The sequence below is a fragment of the Miscanthus floridulus genome, chromosome 17, assembly GCF_019320115.1.
Source record: "Miscanthus floridulus cultivar M001 chromosome 17, ASM1932011v1, whole genome shotgun sequence".
NCBI lineage: Eukaryota > Viridiplantae > Streptophyta > Magnoliopsida > Poales > Poaceae > Miscanthus > Miscanthus floridulus.
This window is the reverse complement of record NC_089596.1, coordinates 87,634,862-87,653,821: the sequence shown is the minus strand read 5'-3', so window position 1 is coordinate 87,653,821 and position 18,960 is coordinate 87,634,862. Positions and strand designations below refer to the sequence as shown.

Here is an 18,960-nt window from a genome sequence, read left to right as displayed (position 1 = left end):
GAAATGTCGGACTCTTGCAATCTGCAATGTCTGATCTTGAAACTATGCATGCAATCTGCAATGTCTGAACTTGAAACTAGTCAGTCAGCAGTTCCCGAGTCCTCGGTGCTCGATGATGCACTCTTCGTACTTCCGATCAATTCAAGCAGAAAGTAGATTATCTGGACTACGGCCATCCATATCGCGTCCAACTTTATCTGAAAGAATATTGCAATTTTTACGAGCACAAGATCAGCAGGACTCCGTGCAGGCTTCATCATCGTTTCTCTTCTCTTACAGACATGACAAACAGAGACAGACCCTCAAACTCAAACTGCTTGGACTCCTTTGATTGAAGGACAAATTAATCAGAAGCAGTAATAACAAGGGATGAGAGATTAAGAATCCAATCTCGTTACAACAAATGTTTGAATTCTTTATTTCAACGCTATCCATCCAGGCTATAAATTGACGGCCAAACCCACGTGGTCATGCATCCGATCCAACACACAAACCAGGCAAAGCGCCATAGCATCCCAAGCCTCCAACTCGACATGGCTTCGCCCAGGCTCATCGCCCTGTTCTTCGCCTTCGCCATGGCGGCGGCGGCGCTGCATCCCTCGGAAGCGGCGAGGGTCCAAGTCCAGCAAGCATTCAAGCCCGCGGCCGCAGGCCAAAAAGCAGCAGAAAAGGTGGCCGACCAAGCAGCAGCCGGCGGCGTGGCACGCCCATCAACACCTCCGGCGGGCCCGGGCATCCCCTCTGGCCTACCTCCAAACCTACTGGCTGCCATCCTGGGCCTGCTTTTCCCGGGGCTGGGCGGCATCATCGGCCTGTTGCAGCCACTGATCCCGCTCCTCCCGCGGCCGGGGTCGTCGTCTCCGCCTCTCCAAGGCGCCGGCAAGCTGGGTGCCAGCTTGACGTCGACGTCGTCCACCCCTCAGCCGCCCCAACCGACGGAGTGCATGACGCCGCTGGCGGGGATGCTGCTGTGCACGGACTACCTGACCAACATCACCGTGCTGACGCCCCCCGGCGAGTGCTGCGACGGGCTCAAGTCCGTCATCAGGGACGCGCCCATCTGCCTCTGCCACGGCATGAACGGCGACATGAACCAGTTCTTGCCCAAGCCCGTCGACCCCATCCGCATGCTCATCCTCCCGCTCGCCTGCGGCACCATGCTGCCGCTCCAAACGCTCTTCGCCTGCAACTGTAAGTTACAATGCCTCGCATTATGAGTTTCTACACAGCTTTTATCCTTCCTTCCGTCGAAGGAGATTAATATAATCTGGTGATGCTAATGCATGTTCGTTCATATTCGATTGACAGCGCAACAGGTGCCGCCGATAATGCCTCCTACACCAGCAGAACCGCCAATGACGCCTGCTACACCTCCTTCAGCGTCACCGTAGGTGGTTTCGTCGAGTTTAGATGCTGGTAGATAGTTACACTTCCAGTAGTGTCTTCTTAGTTTTAAGATGGTACGTACTCGGTGTGGTTCAGAAAGTCGTTATAGAGAGTAGATGGTGGAGTCGATCATGTAAGTAGTTCAGTTGCTTGCGCATGCAATCGTCAATATAATGTGGACTAGTGAAAAAACATACTAAATGGTCAAGGAATTTCTGCCTCAAAAGTTAAGTGCATCGATGTCAGATTTGGTCCTGATTTTTATTTGCTTCTGACTGTGATTGTATATTTGCGCCCGAACCAATAGCGATAATGCCAAAGCTGAATGCTCCGGAATTATCATAGGATACGTTTTCTCCTTTTTTCCCCGAAAACTCTCAACAACCCCTTCTCCTTAAGTAGATCGTCAGTAAGCTTGCGTCAAGACATGGATCCAAGTTTTCTGAGACAATGATGTCTTTTCACAGCTAGAGACTAGAGTTCGTCTCGGTTTTGAGGACTCTCGTTCTTTAGCTGTGAGCACGACGAGATATTAGTTCAGTGCAATATAATTGCGATTGGAGTATAATTGTTCTAGTATATTCAGTGCAGTATAAATGTTCAAATTAGAGACATTGCAAAAATTAAAACCCATTACAAATATTAGTTCTAATTAGAGATATCACAAAATTAAAATCGATTACAAATATTAGCTAATCGAACCTTTCCGTGGAATATTGCCATTGGGGTATAGGTGTTCTAGTATATTCACTTGCAGTATAAAACTTCAAATTAGAGACATTGTAAAATTAAAATCCATTACAAATATTGGTTCACATTAGAGACATTGTAAAAATTAAATCCATTATAAATATTAGCTAAATCTTTCTGGTACAAATAATTTCAGTCAGTCGAATATAGACCAAATGGATATGAAGGACGTAATTTAGCTTAGTCTACTAGAGTGACAAGTAATACTGAGAGAGATTTTTTTGGAGTGGATAGCTAAATAAAGATATGAAAGATGGAATTTAGAGTGTCTTCTGAAGATCCTCTTCACTCATACAAATATATAGATATTTATTGGCTTTGTTTTGCCATGAAATAAAGCAAGAAACATATGTATGTCTGCAATATTATTATGAACGATCGCGTGCTTGTTTACCCAGCTATAACTAAAATCTATATTATGTTGGCACTGCTACCAGGTTCAATAGTGCTACGATCGGTGGCCCAAAAGGCATAACATTTTTTTATGCAAAAAAGTCCATTTTGCATCACTTAACTATCGTAAAAATCAACTTTTCCTCTCTCAACTCTAACCGGAAATAGCTCATCCCTCATCTCTCGAAACCGGCCACTTGACACCCATGGTTGTTTCAATAGGTGGTTTTTCTTTTTCCTTTTATATTTATTTCGGCTAAATCCTTGAAAAATCATAGTAAATCGTAGAAAAAAAAATCCAATTGTGTTGGACTCCACATGAGTAGATATACACAATGAACATATGATATGTTATGCTTTAGCATAAAGTTTTTGCTGTAACTTTAAATCTATACTTTTCAATAATTAATTCATAGCTGCAGTTTCTCTGGTCTAAGTGTGGTTAAATTGTTATGGTGGGGTAATCATTGCATGGTTGAGCTTTAGTAAAATTTTCAGGCTCATTAGATCTTGTATGATTGAGTTATAGATTTATCTAGGTTTATGTTTGTTAAATAGTTTTTAAATGAAATTAAATCTATAACTCAGTCATACATGATCCAATGAATATGAAATTTTTGTTGGACTCCACATGAGTAGATGTACAGAGTGAGCATATAATATGGTATGCTTTAATGCAAAGTTTTTGTTGTAACTTTAGATTGTGCTTTTCCATAATTAATTCATAGCTGAAGCTTATGTGATCCAATTATGGTGAATTTTTTATGATACAATAATTATTGCATTCTTGAGAAGTAGCAAAAATTTCATACTCATTGGATCATGTATGACTGAGTTATAGGTTTATCTAGATAAATCAAGATAAAACCTATAACTCAGTCATATATGATAGACCGCTCTAGCACATCTTCGAAACCCAATATCATGTTTAGTGTCATTGACCCAAAATCAAAAAGCCTCATCTCTGAACGCTAGTCAGCTCCTTCTTGAATTCTACCTCTGAATGCAACTGTAGCACCTCCTCCTGTACAGCAATGGCAGAAATTTCTAGGAGGGGCTTATGGAGGCTTCCTTGTATCAACACTGGTAGGGGGCACGAGCCCCTCCTGCCCTACCGCTTGATCCGCCACTGCTCCCATGGAGAAGCAAATCGACACATCTCCTCTGACAAGCCTGCTCGCAACAACCAAACAAGCCATGTTTGTGGCAACTTGATTGTCCGGGGAAACTCGTTCATAGCGACCCGTCCTACTTGCTCGCCCATGGTGAGTCGTCCGACGCGCCCTGCCTTGCTTTGCCCTGCATCATTGCCTCCTCCCCAATTACGCATGAGCCCTGGATCCCCCCTTAGATATGATCATGGGACATTGTGAAGGGTTTTAAGGGTTGCCCTCGGCCATCGGATCCTGCCTCATCCCCTAACTCGATAGTCGGCACTATCCCTACTATGTGGATTATTGATCTCTTTTGACAATTGGATAAATGGATCTCTTAATCTGCCGTGATCCTCCCATATAACTAGAATGGGTGGTCTTATCTTAATACAAAACTTATTCCACAAGAGATGGGAGGAGTTTCTAACAAGAAAATCGAGATTTGGACTCGGACTGTCAAAACAAGCTCATGTCGGTTCCAAAATCGGCTTGGACCGGTTTTAACTGTTGTTTTAGCTAAGGGCCTCCAAACCAGCGTGGGCCAGTTTTTCCTGCTTCTTTGCAAATTTTAGCCAAATTCAATCCTTTTTATCGTTTTTTTACACATGATTTTCTAGTTCCTTCTTTAACTCCCTGATTATATTTTGGCCGTCAACATTCAACAGGAAGAATCCATTTTGACTATTCTAATTCTTTTATTCCTGCCCTTGTATTTGTTTTTTACTTTTAGAGTAAAGTTAAATGCATCGTTGGTACATTAACTTTTATCCATGTTTCACTTAAGTCCATCAACTACGAAAGTGGTTTTAGAGGTCCATAAACTTTTGAAGTGATACATCTCTAGTCCATACCCCTTCGTTTATCTTTTTAATCTGATGTGGCAGTCCACGGTGTCGCTGATTTGTCTTCTGGAGGTAGTCCACGGTCAGCAAGGCAGCAGCGCCACGTCCGGCTGCTCCATAGGGGCGGCGGCGATACCTGGCCGCCGCGGTGAAGCACCTCGTTGGCGCCGACGCCGACGCCGTGGGCGCCGAGGCCGCGCTACTGAAGTGGACAGGAGGTCACGTCTGGGCGCCGCGGCAGCGCGTGGGGCTGCGGCGAGCGGAATGGCAGCGCAGGTTAGCGGCGAGGATGCACGCGCAAGGTGCGGCGATGGTGCGCGAGGACATGGGGAGATGACGCGCTCGGTGACAGCACGTGACGTGGGCAGCACGAGCGTGGCGCGCGTTGCATCGGGGAAGCAGCGGACATAGGTCTCGGGCTAGCGTGCGCATAAGCTTCACCGGGAGAAGGCAGTGAGAGCCAAAGGAGATAGCCGGGACAGCGACGATTCTGGCCGGATCCGGCTAGGAAACTGTGCAAGGAGGGGTGGAGGGGGAGAGGAAGCTGCTGCGCTGCTCAGTCTGGCTCAGGATGGCTGGGAACGGGCGCGGCGGCGGCGGATTTGCGTTGGTGGCGCGTCTCGGTCTGGAGCAGAGCACGCCCCGTAAAAAAAGGCGGTCGCCGACTGGCGCGGGATCCGTTGGCCGACGCTGCGACAGCGAGGGGGCCACGACCGCGGGACGAGGCGGGTCACCGGTAGGTGGTGAGCGCCGAGAAGAGCCTGCAATGGATTGTGGCGCAGCGCATGCAGCAATGAGCGGGGACCTCGTCATATGCCGACACGCCAGGAGAGCACCGGAGCCCGAGCTCTCGCCAGTTGCTTCTTCGGTAGCCTCGTGCTTCAACGCCACCGCCTCGTGCCCTGGGCCATGTGGATGTCACACGCGGCGTCGTAGGCGAGCACAGTGGCCTCGGCGGAGGGGAAGGTGCCGAGGCAGACGTAGACGCCCTTGACGGGGTCATGGATCTCGGCCGGCCTACTTGCCCTTGCCCCACGGGTGGCTTTGGACGGCCTTGCGCCTGCGTGGGCATCCGGCGCTGGCTTGGCACGGCCTGTTGCTGCTCCTGGCGCGCCCTGGGCTTCGTCTCCATCGCCGAGGACGAGGCGCAAAAGACGAAGGCGGGCGTGCTGTCCACCTCCTCCTCCCCTGCCTCCATCATCTCCATGTCCTCCTCGGAGACTCCCGGAACGTAGCCTCGAAGTCGTCGGCCTTCCACCACTTGCCATTGTCCGCGGGCCACGCGGCGCCGCCGCCACCGCGGCGCGCCAGCGTGCTCAAGATAACCTAGGCTGGCGACTGATGGGCCATAGATGGCCACAACCCAGTCCAGCCGAAGCCCACGACACGGTTGCCCTATCTGCTACGCTCCTTGCTGGCTCGATGCGTGAGCGCAGGGCGTCCGCTGTCTTCACCACCACGTACGGCGTGGGGCTGGCCGAACCCGACGACCTTGACGTTGAGGTGCACGTCAGCGTGCCATGTCCTGATAAGCACTTTGGATGGGTTCTAGTACGCCACTGAGGTGAGTAGCGCGGCCTCGGCGTCGGCGTCGGCGCCAACGAGGTGCTTCACCGCGACGACCAGGTATCACCGCCGCCCCTGTGGAGCAGCTGGACGCGGCGCCGCTGCCTGCGCTGACCATGGACTACCTCCGGAAGACAGATCAGCGACACCGTGGACTGCCACATTAGATTAAAAAGATAAACGAAGGGGTATGGACTAGAGATTCATCACTTCAAAAGTTTATGGACCTGAAAAACTACTTTCGTAGTTGATGGACCTAAGTGAAATATGGGTAAAAGTTAATGGACCAACGATGCATTTAACTCTTTTGAGTAATATTTTGTAAGTTGTAGGCTGAAACAAAAATGTTGCCCAATCTCCTTAAATGGATACAATGGTCTACACGTAATTTACATCTTCTATATATAGGTTCTTACAACGATTCTGTGCTACCTGTGGTTACCAGACCTAGCCATTTCACTTGTACATGTCCTAGCATCGCTAGCTTGATGCGACTAGCAACGACGATTGTCCACCTCCGCTCGCAGTGGTGTTAGGACTAACAAGACATGACAACATGGAGTGCTGCCTATAATGAAGGAGTGATCAGTGGCGGACCCAGGATTTGAGACCAGGATAGTCCTAGTCAAAAAATTTCATGTGCCATATGATAAAAGTCAAACAAAAAGTTCGGTAAAATGGCTATAAATTAACAAAATTGCGATAATACATTTAAAAGGTTCAAAACTTACATAAATAGGTTCGAAACTTGCACAAATATATCATACATAAGGTTATAATCCAATTTTTGTACCATTTTTCACAAACAAACTGTATTTCTCTTGAGCAAACTTGTGTAAAGTCGAAGACTCATGTTTGTCAAGTGATTCAGAGGTCTCAAAATTGAACTCTTTTCAGATCAACCTAAAACTACATCGGTTCAACCTTTTTTCAGATCAACATAAATTTGACAGTGATTGATTCAATGGTCACAAAAGAACTGAAATTTCACGGGCCATGCTTTATTTGTTTGGGGATTCAGTGGCATAACCCTGCAGTTTCCAGCAGTTGCAGAAAGTTCCAGAGGTTCAGAGAATGGCTTAACTCACCGGGACAGCTTCAGATGTTTCAAAAAGTTGCAGGCGGCGAGGGAGATCACAGACCACGGCAGCCGTGCGCTCGTCTATGAGCGGCAGGCGCAAGACGCCAAGACGGTGAAGCAGCACCAGCGCTACGACGAGGGCGCCGACGGGCGGCGCGCTGGGGGGCGGGACGCTGGGGCACGCCGGCCGAGAATTCCAGGACGAGCGGCGGCGGCAGTGCCGTGCTCATACTAGGCGGCAGGCGGGGAGGCGGCCGAGGTCGACGGGGTATCGCGGACGGCCGACAGCGGGTGTGGGTCACCGCGTCGGCCTCGGCGCTCGCCGTTCGGCGGCTCGGGGAGTCGGGGACGGGTGGACGGCGGCCTCGCGCAGCAGTCGCCGCTCGGGAGCGGATGGGGCTCGACCTGGCCTGGGGTTGGGCAGCCAGCGTAGGAAGAGAACTAGTTAATCAGGCCCTTTTTTCTTTGTTGGGCCAGATTTGCTAGGTACTAAAAAGGTTTTGGGCTAGATTTTAGGGTAGTCCTGGGCCTACCTGGAATACCCTTTGGGTCCGCCATTGGGAGTGATGATGAAACTAAATGAAAAGCTTGAGGTTTCAAATGGCTAATTTGGTACTAGCTCATGAATAAAATTGAGTCCAAAGTTAAAATTTGAGGATTAAAAGAGAAAAACTAGCAGGCAACCGAGTGTTTCCTCCCTCTCCAGCACTCGATTTTCTCTGACAACGCCGATGCTGCCCCCGTGATCGATGGTCTCCGACAACCGTGCTAGCTTTTCTCTTCGGAAAAGCATGTGCGCGTGTTAATGAGGGCCGGATGTACGTCGGAACAGGAGCGGGCGCCGCCCGTCCTCACCGCCGTCGTCGACGGGCTCCGCCTCCTCCTTGTCGTCGATCGGCGTCCAATACTTGTCCATCGGGCTGACCGCTTGCCTCCTCTGATTCCTCGTGTCGTGCTGCTTGCCGTTGCCCTTCGCCACCGACGACCGCACCGTCGTCGTGGCCCCGACAACTAGCTCCGCTAGCGACTGAATTAGCTGAGTTAATTCGTTTTGGTTTGTTCTGTCTTTGAGATTTGTGAACGATTTTGGTATATATTTATCTAGAATTCATATAAATAATTTATAATTTTTCTGAAAACATTGGCATATATTTCTATAAGATCTGCAATCCTTAGAAATATAAGTTATGTCATCCCTAAATTACATTACTCTATTTGATAAATTCAGGGAAGAAATCATTATAAATATAGTAATAAGATATTATAAATATAGTTAAAAGATATTGCAAATGTATGGAAAAAAAATCAAGTGGCAGGAGCTTCCAAAACACTCAATTATTGCCTAGACATACTCGATTAAAATTATCACTTACTGACAGTCGAGGCGAAATTGAGACAACCACTATTACCACATCACCATTGCATGTCAACCAAACACAAATTCAAGCATCGCCAGCCCCGTAATATCTTCTGATCATAAAATGGAATATGGAATCGTGGGTTACCTAACGCCAAAGAAAGGGAAAAGAAAAAGGAAAGAAAGGAAAAAAAGGGAAAAAATATGGAATATATACGGTGAGAAAAAGGACGGAGAACCGGATACAAAAACCGCAGTTGGAACTTGGAATCCTCCCCCTCGCGGTCGCCTCACCGCTGCCTATAAATCCGGCCCACGGACCGGGCGACCGGCCACCTCGTTCCCCATTCGCTCAGGCCAATCAACAAGGTGACGCGAGCACGAGCACCCATCCCCTCCTCCCCTTCTTCCCCGTCGCGTGCCCTCGCCGCAGCCCTCTGCCATGGCGGACCAGCTGACCGACGACCAGATCGCGGAGTTCAAGGAGGCCTTCAGCCTCTTCGACAAGGACGGCGACGGTGCCCACCTGGTCCCCTCCCTTTTCCTCCCTGCTAGGCTCCTCGATCTCTCGTGTCCGGATCGGGATCGAGCTCCCTCCCCGCCCGATCCGGCCCGAACCGTAGGGTTTCTGTAGGAGCCTTTGCTGACAGGACTCTAGATCCGGTCGGCTGCGTGCTGTGGTGCTTAGGGTTTGGTGATCTCTGAGTCGATTAGGACATTCGGTGGCTCCTGGTCATGTCTTCATTTACAGCTATCATTTGTTTGTTATGTAAGAGGTTGCCCGTAGGGTGGGAGAGCAGCGAAATGATGGGTTTGGGTGTCGTGAATCTGTTTATGAATTGCGGTGCTCACGGCGGGAGAACGATTTGGGGATCGGTAATTTGTTGCCTTACATAAGTAGGGCTGGAATTCAAATGTCTCGTGAGACATTCTAGAGAATTGATAGTGAACGTAGCATGATCTTTTAGTTAAACTTTGTGAGTCAGCTTATCACCCTGGTTGCATAATCTACATATCTAGTGCCAGTAGATGTTTAGGGAATGGTTTGATATTGGAGCTTGATAGCTGAGGCTGTTTTGCTTTGAAATAAGGGTGTGGATTCAACAGTTGAGCTATGCCTTGAAATAAAGTTGTTAATCCGCTTGTTACCTACTAGTAGTATGTTAAGCAGTGGCCATTCTTTGTTTTAGATTTTTCTGTACATTTTCTTTACTGTTTTCGAAAGTGCACCCACACCCTTGTTTGTGTTTCATCAATTGGTATATGATAGCTTTCCAGTTGGTCGTAAAGTGCTTATTGTGTAATCTTAGACCAACCCATGATTGTGGAGCACTCATTATTAGCCACTTCATATCACTGCTAATCTCTGAAAGCTTTTTACTGTTCTGTTAAATATTACGTTAGCGCTAGCAGGTTGTAGACACAAGCTGAACTAGTGCATGATTTGTGCCATACCTATTGTATGTTATAATTCTTATTTTGGATTACACATTAATAGTTGGTAAGCATGGTGCTTCATTAAACTGTTAGGAAACTGATTGAGTTTATTAAAGTTGTGAACTGCATTAATCTCTTCATGTTACCCTGTTTGGTGGATTATGGTTTCTGTTATATTATTTTTCCAAGTGTTCATGATATTATGTGATATAGATCCATTAATTGTCTGCTTGTATTTGATAGTGGATGACCAACATCATTGATATTTTGAAAATGACTGCCACGTTACTATTTCCTCATGTTACTTGTTTGACATAACTTTCATCCTTATGTTGGTAGTGCAACATTGTGATTGTTTAGGTGACTTCTTCGGAGCAGTGTTTGTTTACCAATTATTTCCTGCTACTGTAAGTTTTTGTTTAATAAGAGCATGCAAGTGGTTGGCAAGCTGATATGTCCCTTAGGCTGCTGAAAGTGACTGTGGTGGTTATTTATATACAAGTCTCCAAAATGTGCATTTTATGAGCTGCACATAATAACAACAGATATGTTACTGCATTTGGCATTTCTTTAAAACGAACCAGTGATATTGATGGACTCCTTGATAAGAAGATTGTATGTTTTTTCCAATACTAATCCAAGTTTGATTTATTCACCCTCTGCAGGCTGCATCACCACCAAGGAGCTTGGAACTGTGATGCGCTCCCTTGGCCAGAACCCTACTGAGGCAGAGCTGCAGGACATGATCAATGAGGTTGATGCTGATGGCAATGGGACCATCGACTTCCCAGAGTTCCTGAACCTGATGGCAAGGAAGATGAAGGACACCGACTCTGAGGAGGAGCTCAAGGAGGCCTTCCGCGTCTTCGACAAGGACCAGAATGGTTTCATCTCGGCTGCTGAGCTCCGTCATGTCATGACCAACCTCGGCGAGAAGCTGACCGACGAGGAGGTCGACGAGATGATCCGTGAGGCTGACGTGGACGGCGACGGCCAGATCAACTATGAGGAATTCGTCAAGGTTATGATGGCCAAGTGAGGAGCGGTCCCCATGAAATAAGTATATCTATGAATTGAAGCAAGTTATCAGGCACACAAGCTGTACTTTGTCATGTCCCTTCGAGTACGCATCAGTATCATGCAGGTGGTAATGTCGGAGTAGTGGTCGGTTTTAGGTGGTGTAGTCATGGGAACGCGGCATCAGATACCTGATTTCTTTTGATTGTGATGTTATCTTGCATTATTGCACCAGTTGGAGCTTTTAGGATTTGTTGAAGCTCGTATTTTCAGGGGTTTTGGATCTTTTGTGCGAGTCTTATCTTGTCTGCGTTGCGTTGCATTGGTGTGTTATAGCTTCTGCTGGCATGTTACTCGTCGCCTTATTATGTGACATCTGGTGTGTCTGGATTCTTTGAATTTTGGCCGCGTTTCTTGAGGCTTCGTAGTTCGTACGGATTCCTGTCGCATTCGTGAAACTACTGTATATTCCAAACAAAGCTCGAGCACTGCAGCGGTGATGTGTATGATTTGAAAAATTGGAATCACAACATATGGGTGATGTGTAGCGGCCTGTTCGGTTGGCTGGTTCTTATCGTTGTTGGTTCGTTTATGTGAGAGAAGTACTGCTGGTTGGTTCATGTAAATAGTATCCATGTGAGGGGGCTGGCCGGCTAGCCAGCCCCAGCTGATCACGCTGTAGATGTGTAGTGTATGATTTGCCAAATTTCTTTTTGAGGTGTCAAGTTACACGCGCGACACATATATAGCCTGTTCGTTTCGGATTATACGATCGTGGATTATAAGCTGCAATAATATATTTTTTTCATACCAAACCAGCCAACAGTACTTCTGGCTTATAATTCATGATCATTTTAGCCGAAACGAACAGGCTGATAACCATTCAAAATGAAATTCACACCCATCGAGCGCCAATCAACTATAAGTATAGTACTAGCTTTTCTTGATATTTTAACTTTTTTAGATTTATAGCTTTTCTATCTAGGACTCTTAGGTGTACAGTGAATCTAGAAAGACCTAAACATCTTATAATTTATGGCGGATACTAAATCAAAAGCAGACGCCGTGCATACTACCAGTCCAACACTACCTAACCAGGGCACCACACTAGACGGTGCCCCTTATTCATTCCGCTCACTCATTAGCTGCTTTCTCATACATTAGAAGAAGATGCTACTAGTAGTTTGGTACTAAGATCGCTGTCGTCGCTTCCCAGTGTGCCCTCCGTGCCATGTCCCTGACCTTTGAATGCACACCTCCTCCATCTTGGTCGTCACCCAGAGGTTCAAAACCAAGATCGGCAACATGATAGAAAGAGCCGTCAACGGATGCCACCAGGTGTCTGAAACTATGATCGCCCAGGCCATGAAGCCGACAAAAAACAGCACAGAGAGCAAGGCCGATGCATCCAGCAACAGCTTTATACACATGGACTTGCGAGGGTCCACCGCAGACAGCTCCTCCTCCTCCTCCTTCCTCGGCCCGGTGACACCTTTCTTCACATCTACGGGGTTGGAACTCGCCTTCGACGACATCTTCCCTTCAAGCTTTCAGCCGAGCGTGCGCTGACGCAAGCCGGAAGGGGCTCCGCGGTGGCGGCGGCGGCGAGTTTTTTTTAGAAGGCCCTGTTGGGTTAATCTCTACCACTTGGCTCAACGGTTAATTGGGTCCTTATTCTGCGTCCTGATCGGGGACGCCCAACCCTATCTATGGTTGGTGGGCCCCGCCGCACAGCGCCATAAAAAGGAGGTGGGAACCGAGGCACAACGACAAGGTTCACTTCAGCCACCACAAACCCCACTGAAAGGATCAAAATGCCCAAGAGAGAGGATGAATTGGGCTAATTCTAAATTTCTTTGCAATAATTAAACCCTACGGTTAGCCCACTTCACCCCTTGTGCCTAGAAAGTGTTTCTAATATTCTACCGCACAAAAAGTCTTGCAACCTTAATTCCAATCCTACTCTAGCATGACAATTCTATGAATGTAAAGACAAAAATTGAATTGTTCAAAGTAAATGCTCAAAGTTAAGAGAGAAGGAGAAATGCGGCGATGTTTTGCCAAGATATCGGAGAGTCGTCACTTCCCACTAGTCCTCGTTGGAGCACCCGCGCAAGGGTGTAGCTCCCCCTTGATCTGCGCAAGGATCAAGTGCTCTTTACGGGTTGATTCTTTGACACTCCGTCGCGGTGAATCACCCACAACCGCTCACAACTTGAGTTGGGTCATCCACAAGCTCCGCTGGATGATCACCAAGCTACCAATCACCACCAAGCCATCTAGGTGATAGCGATCACCAAGAGTAACAAGCATGAACTCTCACTTGACCACGACAAGCCTAATGAGAAGGGTGGATGCACACTTTGCTACTCTTACTTTCACTAATGAGGGCTCTCTCTTGGATTCTCAAATCTCAATCACATCACTAGAACCTTGCTCTTCTTGGCACTCTCAAGGGTGTTTCTCACATGTTGAAATGAGCAAAAGTAATCCCTTTAGTAAATAAAGGAAGTATTTATAATCTCTCATTCAAAATAAACCGTTATGTGCCTCTGCGGGGTGACCGGACGCTCCGGTCAGTTCTCCTCGCCACCGAGTGTTTAAGTTGTAACCGGACGTGTCCGATCACGATTTTTCCTCTCTAGAACCTTACTGGAGTCGCCTCTCAGCGTCCGGTCACACCAGACGACTTCACCTTGATCAAATGAACTAACCGGACTCTACGCCAGCATCCGGTCACACCGGAACCAGCGTCTACTCAGTATTTGACCCTCCATTCACTTCCAACTCGCAATCATATGTGAATGAAGTTTGCTCCAATTGATTTAAGGTATATTTTGGAGCTGCCTAGTGCTAGTTTTGACAAGTGTGCACCACACCTAACCCACTAGACTCATCTAGGTCAAGCTACCCGTCCATACCCCCCTTAATATACGGCCAAAGGAAAAACAAAGTCCTAAACTACTCTAAGTGTCTCCTCAACACCAAACGACACTTAGAACTAGTCCATCCTTAACCTTGTCGTCCATTCTTTGAAAATCGAAACAATTTCTATCATAGGGGCATGACAACCATGATTGCTCAATCAATTTCTATTACCGTGACCTAACTTAATTGCCTCTACAAAACACACGTTAGTCACGGTAATCACGCATTATCATTAATCACCGAAACCCAACTAGGTGCCTAGATGCTTTCAATCTCTCCCTTTTTTGTGATTGATAACAATACAACCTCGAGTATTGTCGATGCGGGACCCATGGGGTTTCCCACGGAGAAGAGAGAAGAAGACCTAGTCCAATTAGGATTCCCTATATGTAATCCTACTAGGACTAGTTACACGTAATCCTACTAGGATCTCTATTTTGTAACCGACTAGGACTATTGCCTCTCCTGGACTATATAAAGGAGGGCAGGGGTCCCTAGATCGGCACCTACACATAACCGACGGAACATACCTAATACTCAAAGCAATACGACGTAAACAGGCTAACGCCGAACTGGACGTAAGGTTATTACTCGACCAAGTCGAGGGCCTGAACCAGTATAAATCATGAGTCTCTTTGCGTAACCGCTGAGTTCCACTATTCGCCGAAGCCCGAACAAGTGTCCTGGGTACCCCTGTGGTAGGCTATCGGTGGTAAAACATCGACAGCTGGCGCGCCAGGTAGGGGTTCTCGGCACTTTGCGTTCGAGAGCTTGGTGGACCTCAAAAAACTCGCCGCGGCACTCGTCGGCTCTCGTTGACAACTCGCTGTAGCTTAGAAGACCTCAAGACCAACTCATCGCGACACTCGTCAGCCTTGTCGACAACTTACGGCGGCTCTCATCAGCCTCTTCAACAACTCGGCATACTGACGGACAACTCACCATGCTCACAAAGCTTCATCAGCGTCGTTCATGGAGGCAGGTCGGCAAGAAGAATCCAATAACTTCAGCCACCGTCTCACATGCGTGTCGAACGAGTACAACTACTAATGCCTTTAATCATTATCACCACGGATACATCAAGAAATATACATCCGCACAAGCCACTCCATCGGGATCATCGAGCACAAGTCAGACTACAACGCCGCCTCCGTCTAAGGCTTCAACACGGATCGTGGCAAGTACTCGGAATCGCCCGGTAGATGTACGCCAACTCTAGTCGGACAAGAAGTCAGCTCCCACACCAAGCAGAACTTGGACATGATGAGTTTTGGAGATCTACCTGGATACGACAAACCAAGACCATATGAAGATGCATCAAAGCAAGATGACGTCATACATATATATACCTAGATGTGATCAACCTATACATACATGCAACATGTACAGGCTTCACGTGCTTACTGGCAGCCAATGTCTTCTCGGTTGGATTTCTACTCCAAGCACGAACTACAACCCATTGCTCTGTCATGATGTACAACAACTCGACCATGGCAACTGACTACTCTGCCGTGATGTCAACAACTCGGCGACTCTGCCTACGCTCGATGTAACAACGAACAACTACTCGGATGCTACGCCAACAATTCGGCTACACATTTGACTACTTGGCTGCACATTCGACTACTTGGCCGCGCCGATCGACTACCTGGCTGCGGTGAACGACAACCCAGCTGTGGTAATCGACTACTCGGCTGTGGCGATCGATAATGCGGCCATGAACCAAGCTAAGTCATGTCTCATTTTTTATATATTTCAGATATTATTCATATATGTCTCTGGGAAGACACAAAAATCATCATGCGAGTAAACATAGTGCTCTAAAGTCAAATCATCATGCGAGCAAACATAGTGCTCAAGATACAAAAAATCATCATGCGAGCAAACATAGTGCTCTAGGTCTTCTCTTAACGGTCGCCGAATTCCTCAGGTAGAACATGCCTTAATCCGTGAAGCTTGTCTACTCACATGGACGGTCACGAACCGAGTGCCAGGCTCACATGGTCACGTCATGAACCTCTAAACCATACGCCAGAGATTCAAGTGCTTAAACGTAACAGGACACTACCTAAGGAATTTGCATGGCCTAGCAAGAGCAAGACGCAAAAAGTTTATATTCATTTCATAATGCCGAGGCCCGCCCCTGATTGATTATTCAAATATGGGACATGCTCCCCACTTTATATCCAGAATGTCATTTACAACATATTTTTATGTTTAACATGCAGGAAAGTTACATATGTACCATGAGATCAGGAAAAACATGCTCCTGAGAGCTACTTTACTCAGATAAGTCAAGAAACAACCTGGTTTGATCAAAAAAGAACCCCGATGAGGTACGGCAAGAACCAAGACAAGCTTAGAAAGAACCCAGATTGATCAAAAAAGAACCCCGACAAGGTGCGGCAAGAACCAAGACAAGCTTAGAAAGAACCCGGATTGATCAGAAAAGAACCCCAACAAGGAGAGACAGAGATCAAGTCAAGATCAGAAAGAACCCATATTGAAGAAAAACAACCCAGACAAGTTGGGAACAGAAATCAAGACAAAAAAAGAACCTGGAGTGATCAGAAAACAACCCAGATGAGGTACATACAAGTTCAGAAAGAACCTGGACAAAGTGCAAACAACCTGGAAGAGGTACATCAAGAACCAGAGAAGTCTAGAAACAGCCTGGATGAATAAAAACAACTCAGAAGAACATCACGGCTTAGTCAAACACTAAGCTCGGGGGTTCGGCATTCGCTTCAACTACGCCCGGGGGCTCGGATTTAAAGACGAAGGACCAAGAATACAAGAACTCAAGACTACAACAAACAACAGCACATCAAGACCCTTCATCCAATTTCTTTTCAAAAGAAAAGAACTCAGAGAAGGCTCGGGGGCTGCGGGATATATAACCCTAGAAATTTTTGAAGACAAGAATCTAGACCCTCCAACTTTTGCTCAAGACTACAACAAACGACAACACATCAAGACCCTTCATCCAATTTCTTTTCGAAAGAAAAGAACTCAGAGAAGGCTCGGGGGCTACGGGATACATAACCCCAGAAATTTTTGAAGACAAGAATCTAGACCCTCCAACTTTTGCAAGCAAAAGCAAGAGGCTTGGGGGCTACACTCAGTGAGTGCAATTTTTATAAAAAATTGCACCCACCGAAAAAGAACTCGGAGCAACCAAGAAGACTAAAGGGACCCTCTAGCTTCTTGTCCCAACAAGCAAGAGGCTCGAGGGCTACACTCACTGAGTGCACTTTTTTAGCGAACCAACCAAAAGAAGACCATCTCAAGGTTTCACTTTAGAAGAACCTGGAACGGATTTACAACAACTCAACGAAGACCAAGAAGAATAAGAAGGCTTTCGAAGCTCATCCATGAGATGCTCGGGGGCTTGTCGATGCGGGACCCATGGGGTTTCCCACAGAGAAGAGAGAAGAAGACCTAGTCCAACTAGGATTCCCTACATATAATCCTACTAGGACTAGTTACACGTAATCCTACTAGGATCTCTATTTTGTAACCGACTAGGACTACCGCCTCTCCTAGACTATATAAAGGAGGGTAGGGGTCCCTAGATCGGCACCTACACATAGCCGATAGAACTCACAACCACAACATACCCCGCAACACAACAAATAGCGTAGGGCGCAATATACTATCCACACCAGACTGGACATAGGGCGCCGTGACTTTCTGACGTGCCAAACCAGTATAAATCATTGTCTCCCTACGTTTACCATCGAGTTCCTGCAAACGCTGATACCCCTTCGAACAAATCACCGTCCCAGGTACCCCGTGATGGGTTGCCGGTGGTAAAACATCGACAAGTATGTGAAAGAGATGAGGTTTTCAACATGTTTGGTTCATATAAGCTTTTGACAATAAGAACAAAAGAGTTAGGCAAGCTTATATGACCCAAGCCAACATAATGTACTCTAAAGATATGAAATAAGCATGAGTACAAGTAATAAAGCTCATTTGCATCAGAGTAAAACGTGGAAGCAAAGCAAATGAGCATACCACAAGTGATATGACATATAAATAATTCAAACTAGAGAGCACACATGTCAAATATCACATAACTATCACGATCACGTAGATATCACTATCACATAAATATAGTTCGATGCATGAAAGTAAACACATGAATGCATAATAGTGTATCACACATAAAAAAACAAATATAATAGATAAGCTCCCCCTAAAAGAATCGCTCCCCCTAAGTCTAACATACTCGATCCCTCTCCCCCTTTGGTGTCAAACACCAAAACCTAAGGGTCGGTCGGCGGGGCTACAGTGGACGAGTTGGGCGCTAAGGTGCGAGGAGCGAGCTGGAACTATGTGCCATCATCATCTGATCCTAAGCTCTGAGCTGTCTGACCCTCTGTAGCTACAAGCAATGCTGAAGCGGTCTAGGTCAGATCAGGGACTGGTGCGGCCTAAGACTCTGCAGGTATGACTATAGTAGGTGGCTCTGATGATGCAACTAAAGAAGGAAGTGTCTCTATAGTCCCGGTAATAGGTGCAACTGTGGAAGGACTAGGGACATGTAGATATGGTGGAGTAGGCTGCCCTGTTAGCTCACTGAAGATAGCACCAAGGCTCCTAGAGACTGTAGTATCTGGCACAAGCAGCGAGGAAGTCTGAGTCGGTGTGAAGCCCATCTGAAAAGGTGTGAACTGCGGGGCTAGCACTGGCGAGGCAAACAATTGGGACACCTACTCTGTAGGTAAAGCAAACTAAGTAGCAGTCTGTCTCTGACTCTAAAGCCCATAGGGCTGTACAACTAGAGTCTATGAGGTGGTAGCAGGCTGACCAAGCTAAGGTGTATGCTGTGGCGGTGGAGCTCCAATAGCAGAGACGACATGCGGCACAAATCTGAGTAACTGCTGTTGTATGAGGAGCTGTTGCTGATGCATGGCCTACTGCTACTGCTGTATAGCCTACTGCTGCTGCTGGATCGCCTGCTGCTGTCACTGAAACTCATCCTGCCTGGTCTAAAACTATGCAAATGTAGTAGCGATCTCCTAGGCCTGGCGAGCCTGATCC

At 47.0% G+C, this 18,960-nt stretch overlaps 2 protein-coding genes across 2 annotated transcripts; both read left to right on the top strand.

Moving 5' to 3' along the window:
• The first annotated feature begins 210 nt into the window (after positions 1 to 210).
• LOC136518171 (non-specific lipid transfer protein GPI-anchored 4-like) lies at positions 211 to 2,353 on the top strand. The gene is made up of 2 exons (XM_066511835.1): positions 211 to 1,191; positions 1,309 to 2,353. Exons 1-2 carry the CDS (start codon positions 471 to 473, stop codon positions 1,389 to 1,391), a joined length of 804 nt encoding a protein of 267 aa, XP_066367932.1. The 5' UTR covers positions 211 to 470; the 3' UTR covers positions 1,392 to 2,353.
• A 6,463-nt stretch (positions 2,354 to 8,816) lies between these two features.
• LOC136516619 (calmodulin-1) lies at positions 8,817 to 11,268 on the top strand. Its single transcript, XM_066510066.1, has 2 exons — positions 8,817 to 9,047; positions 10,632 to 11,268. Exons 1-2 carry the CDS (start codon positions 8,972 to 8,974, stop codon positions 11,003 to 11,005), a joined length of 450 nt encoding a protein of 149 aa, XP_066366163.1. The 5' UTR covers positions 8,817 to 8,971; the 3' UTR covers positions 11,006 to 11,268.
• Positions 11,269 to 18,960: the final 7,692 nt, after the last annotated feature.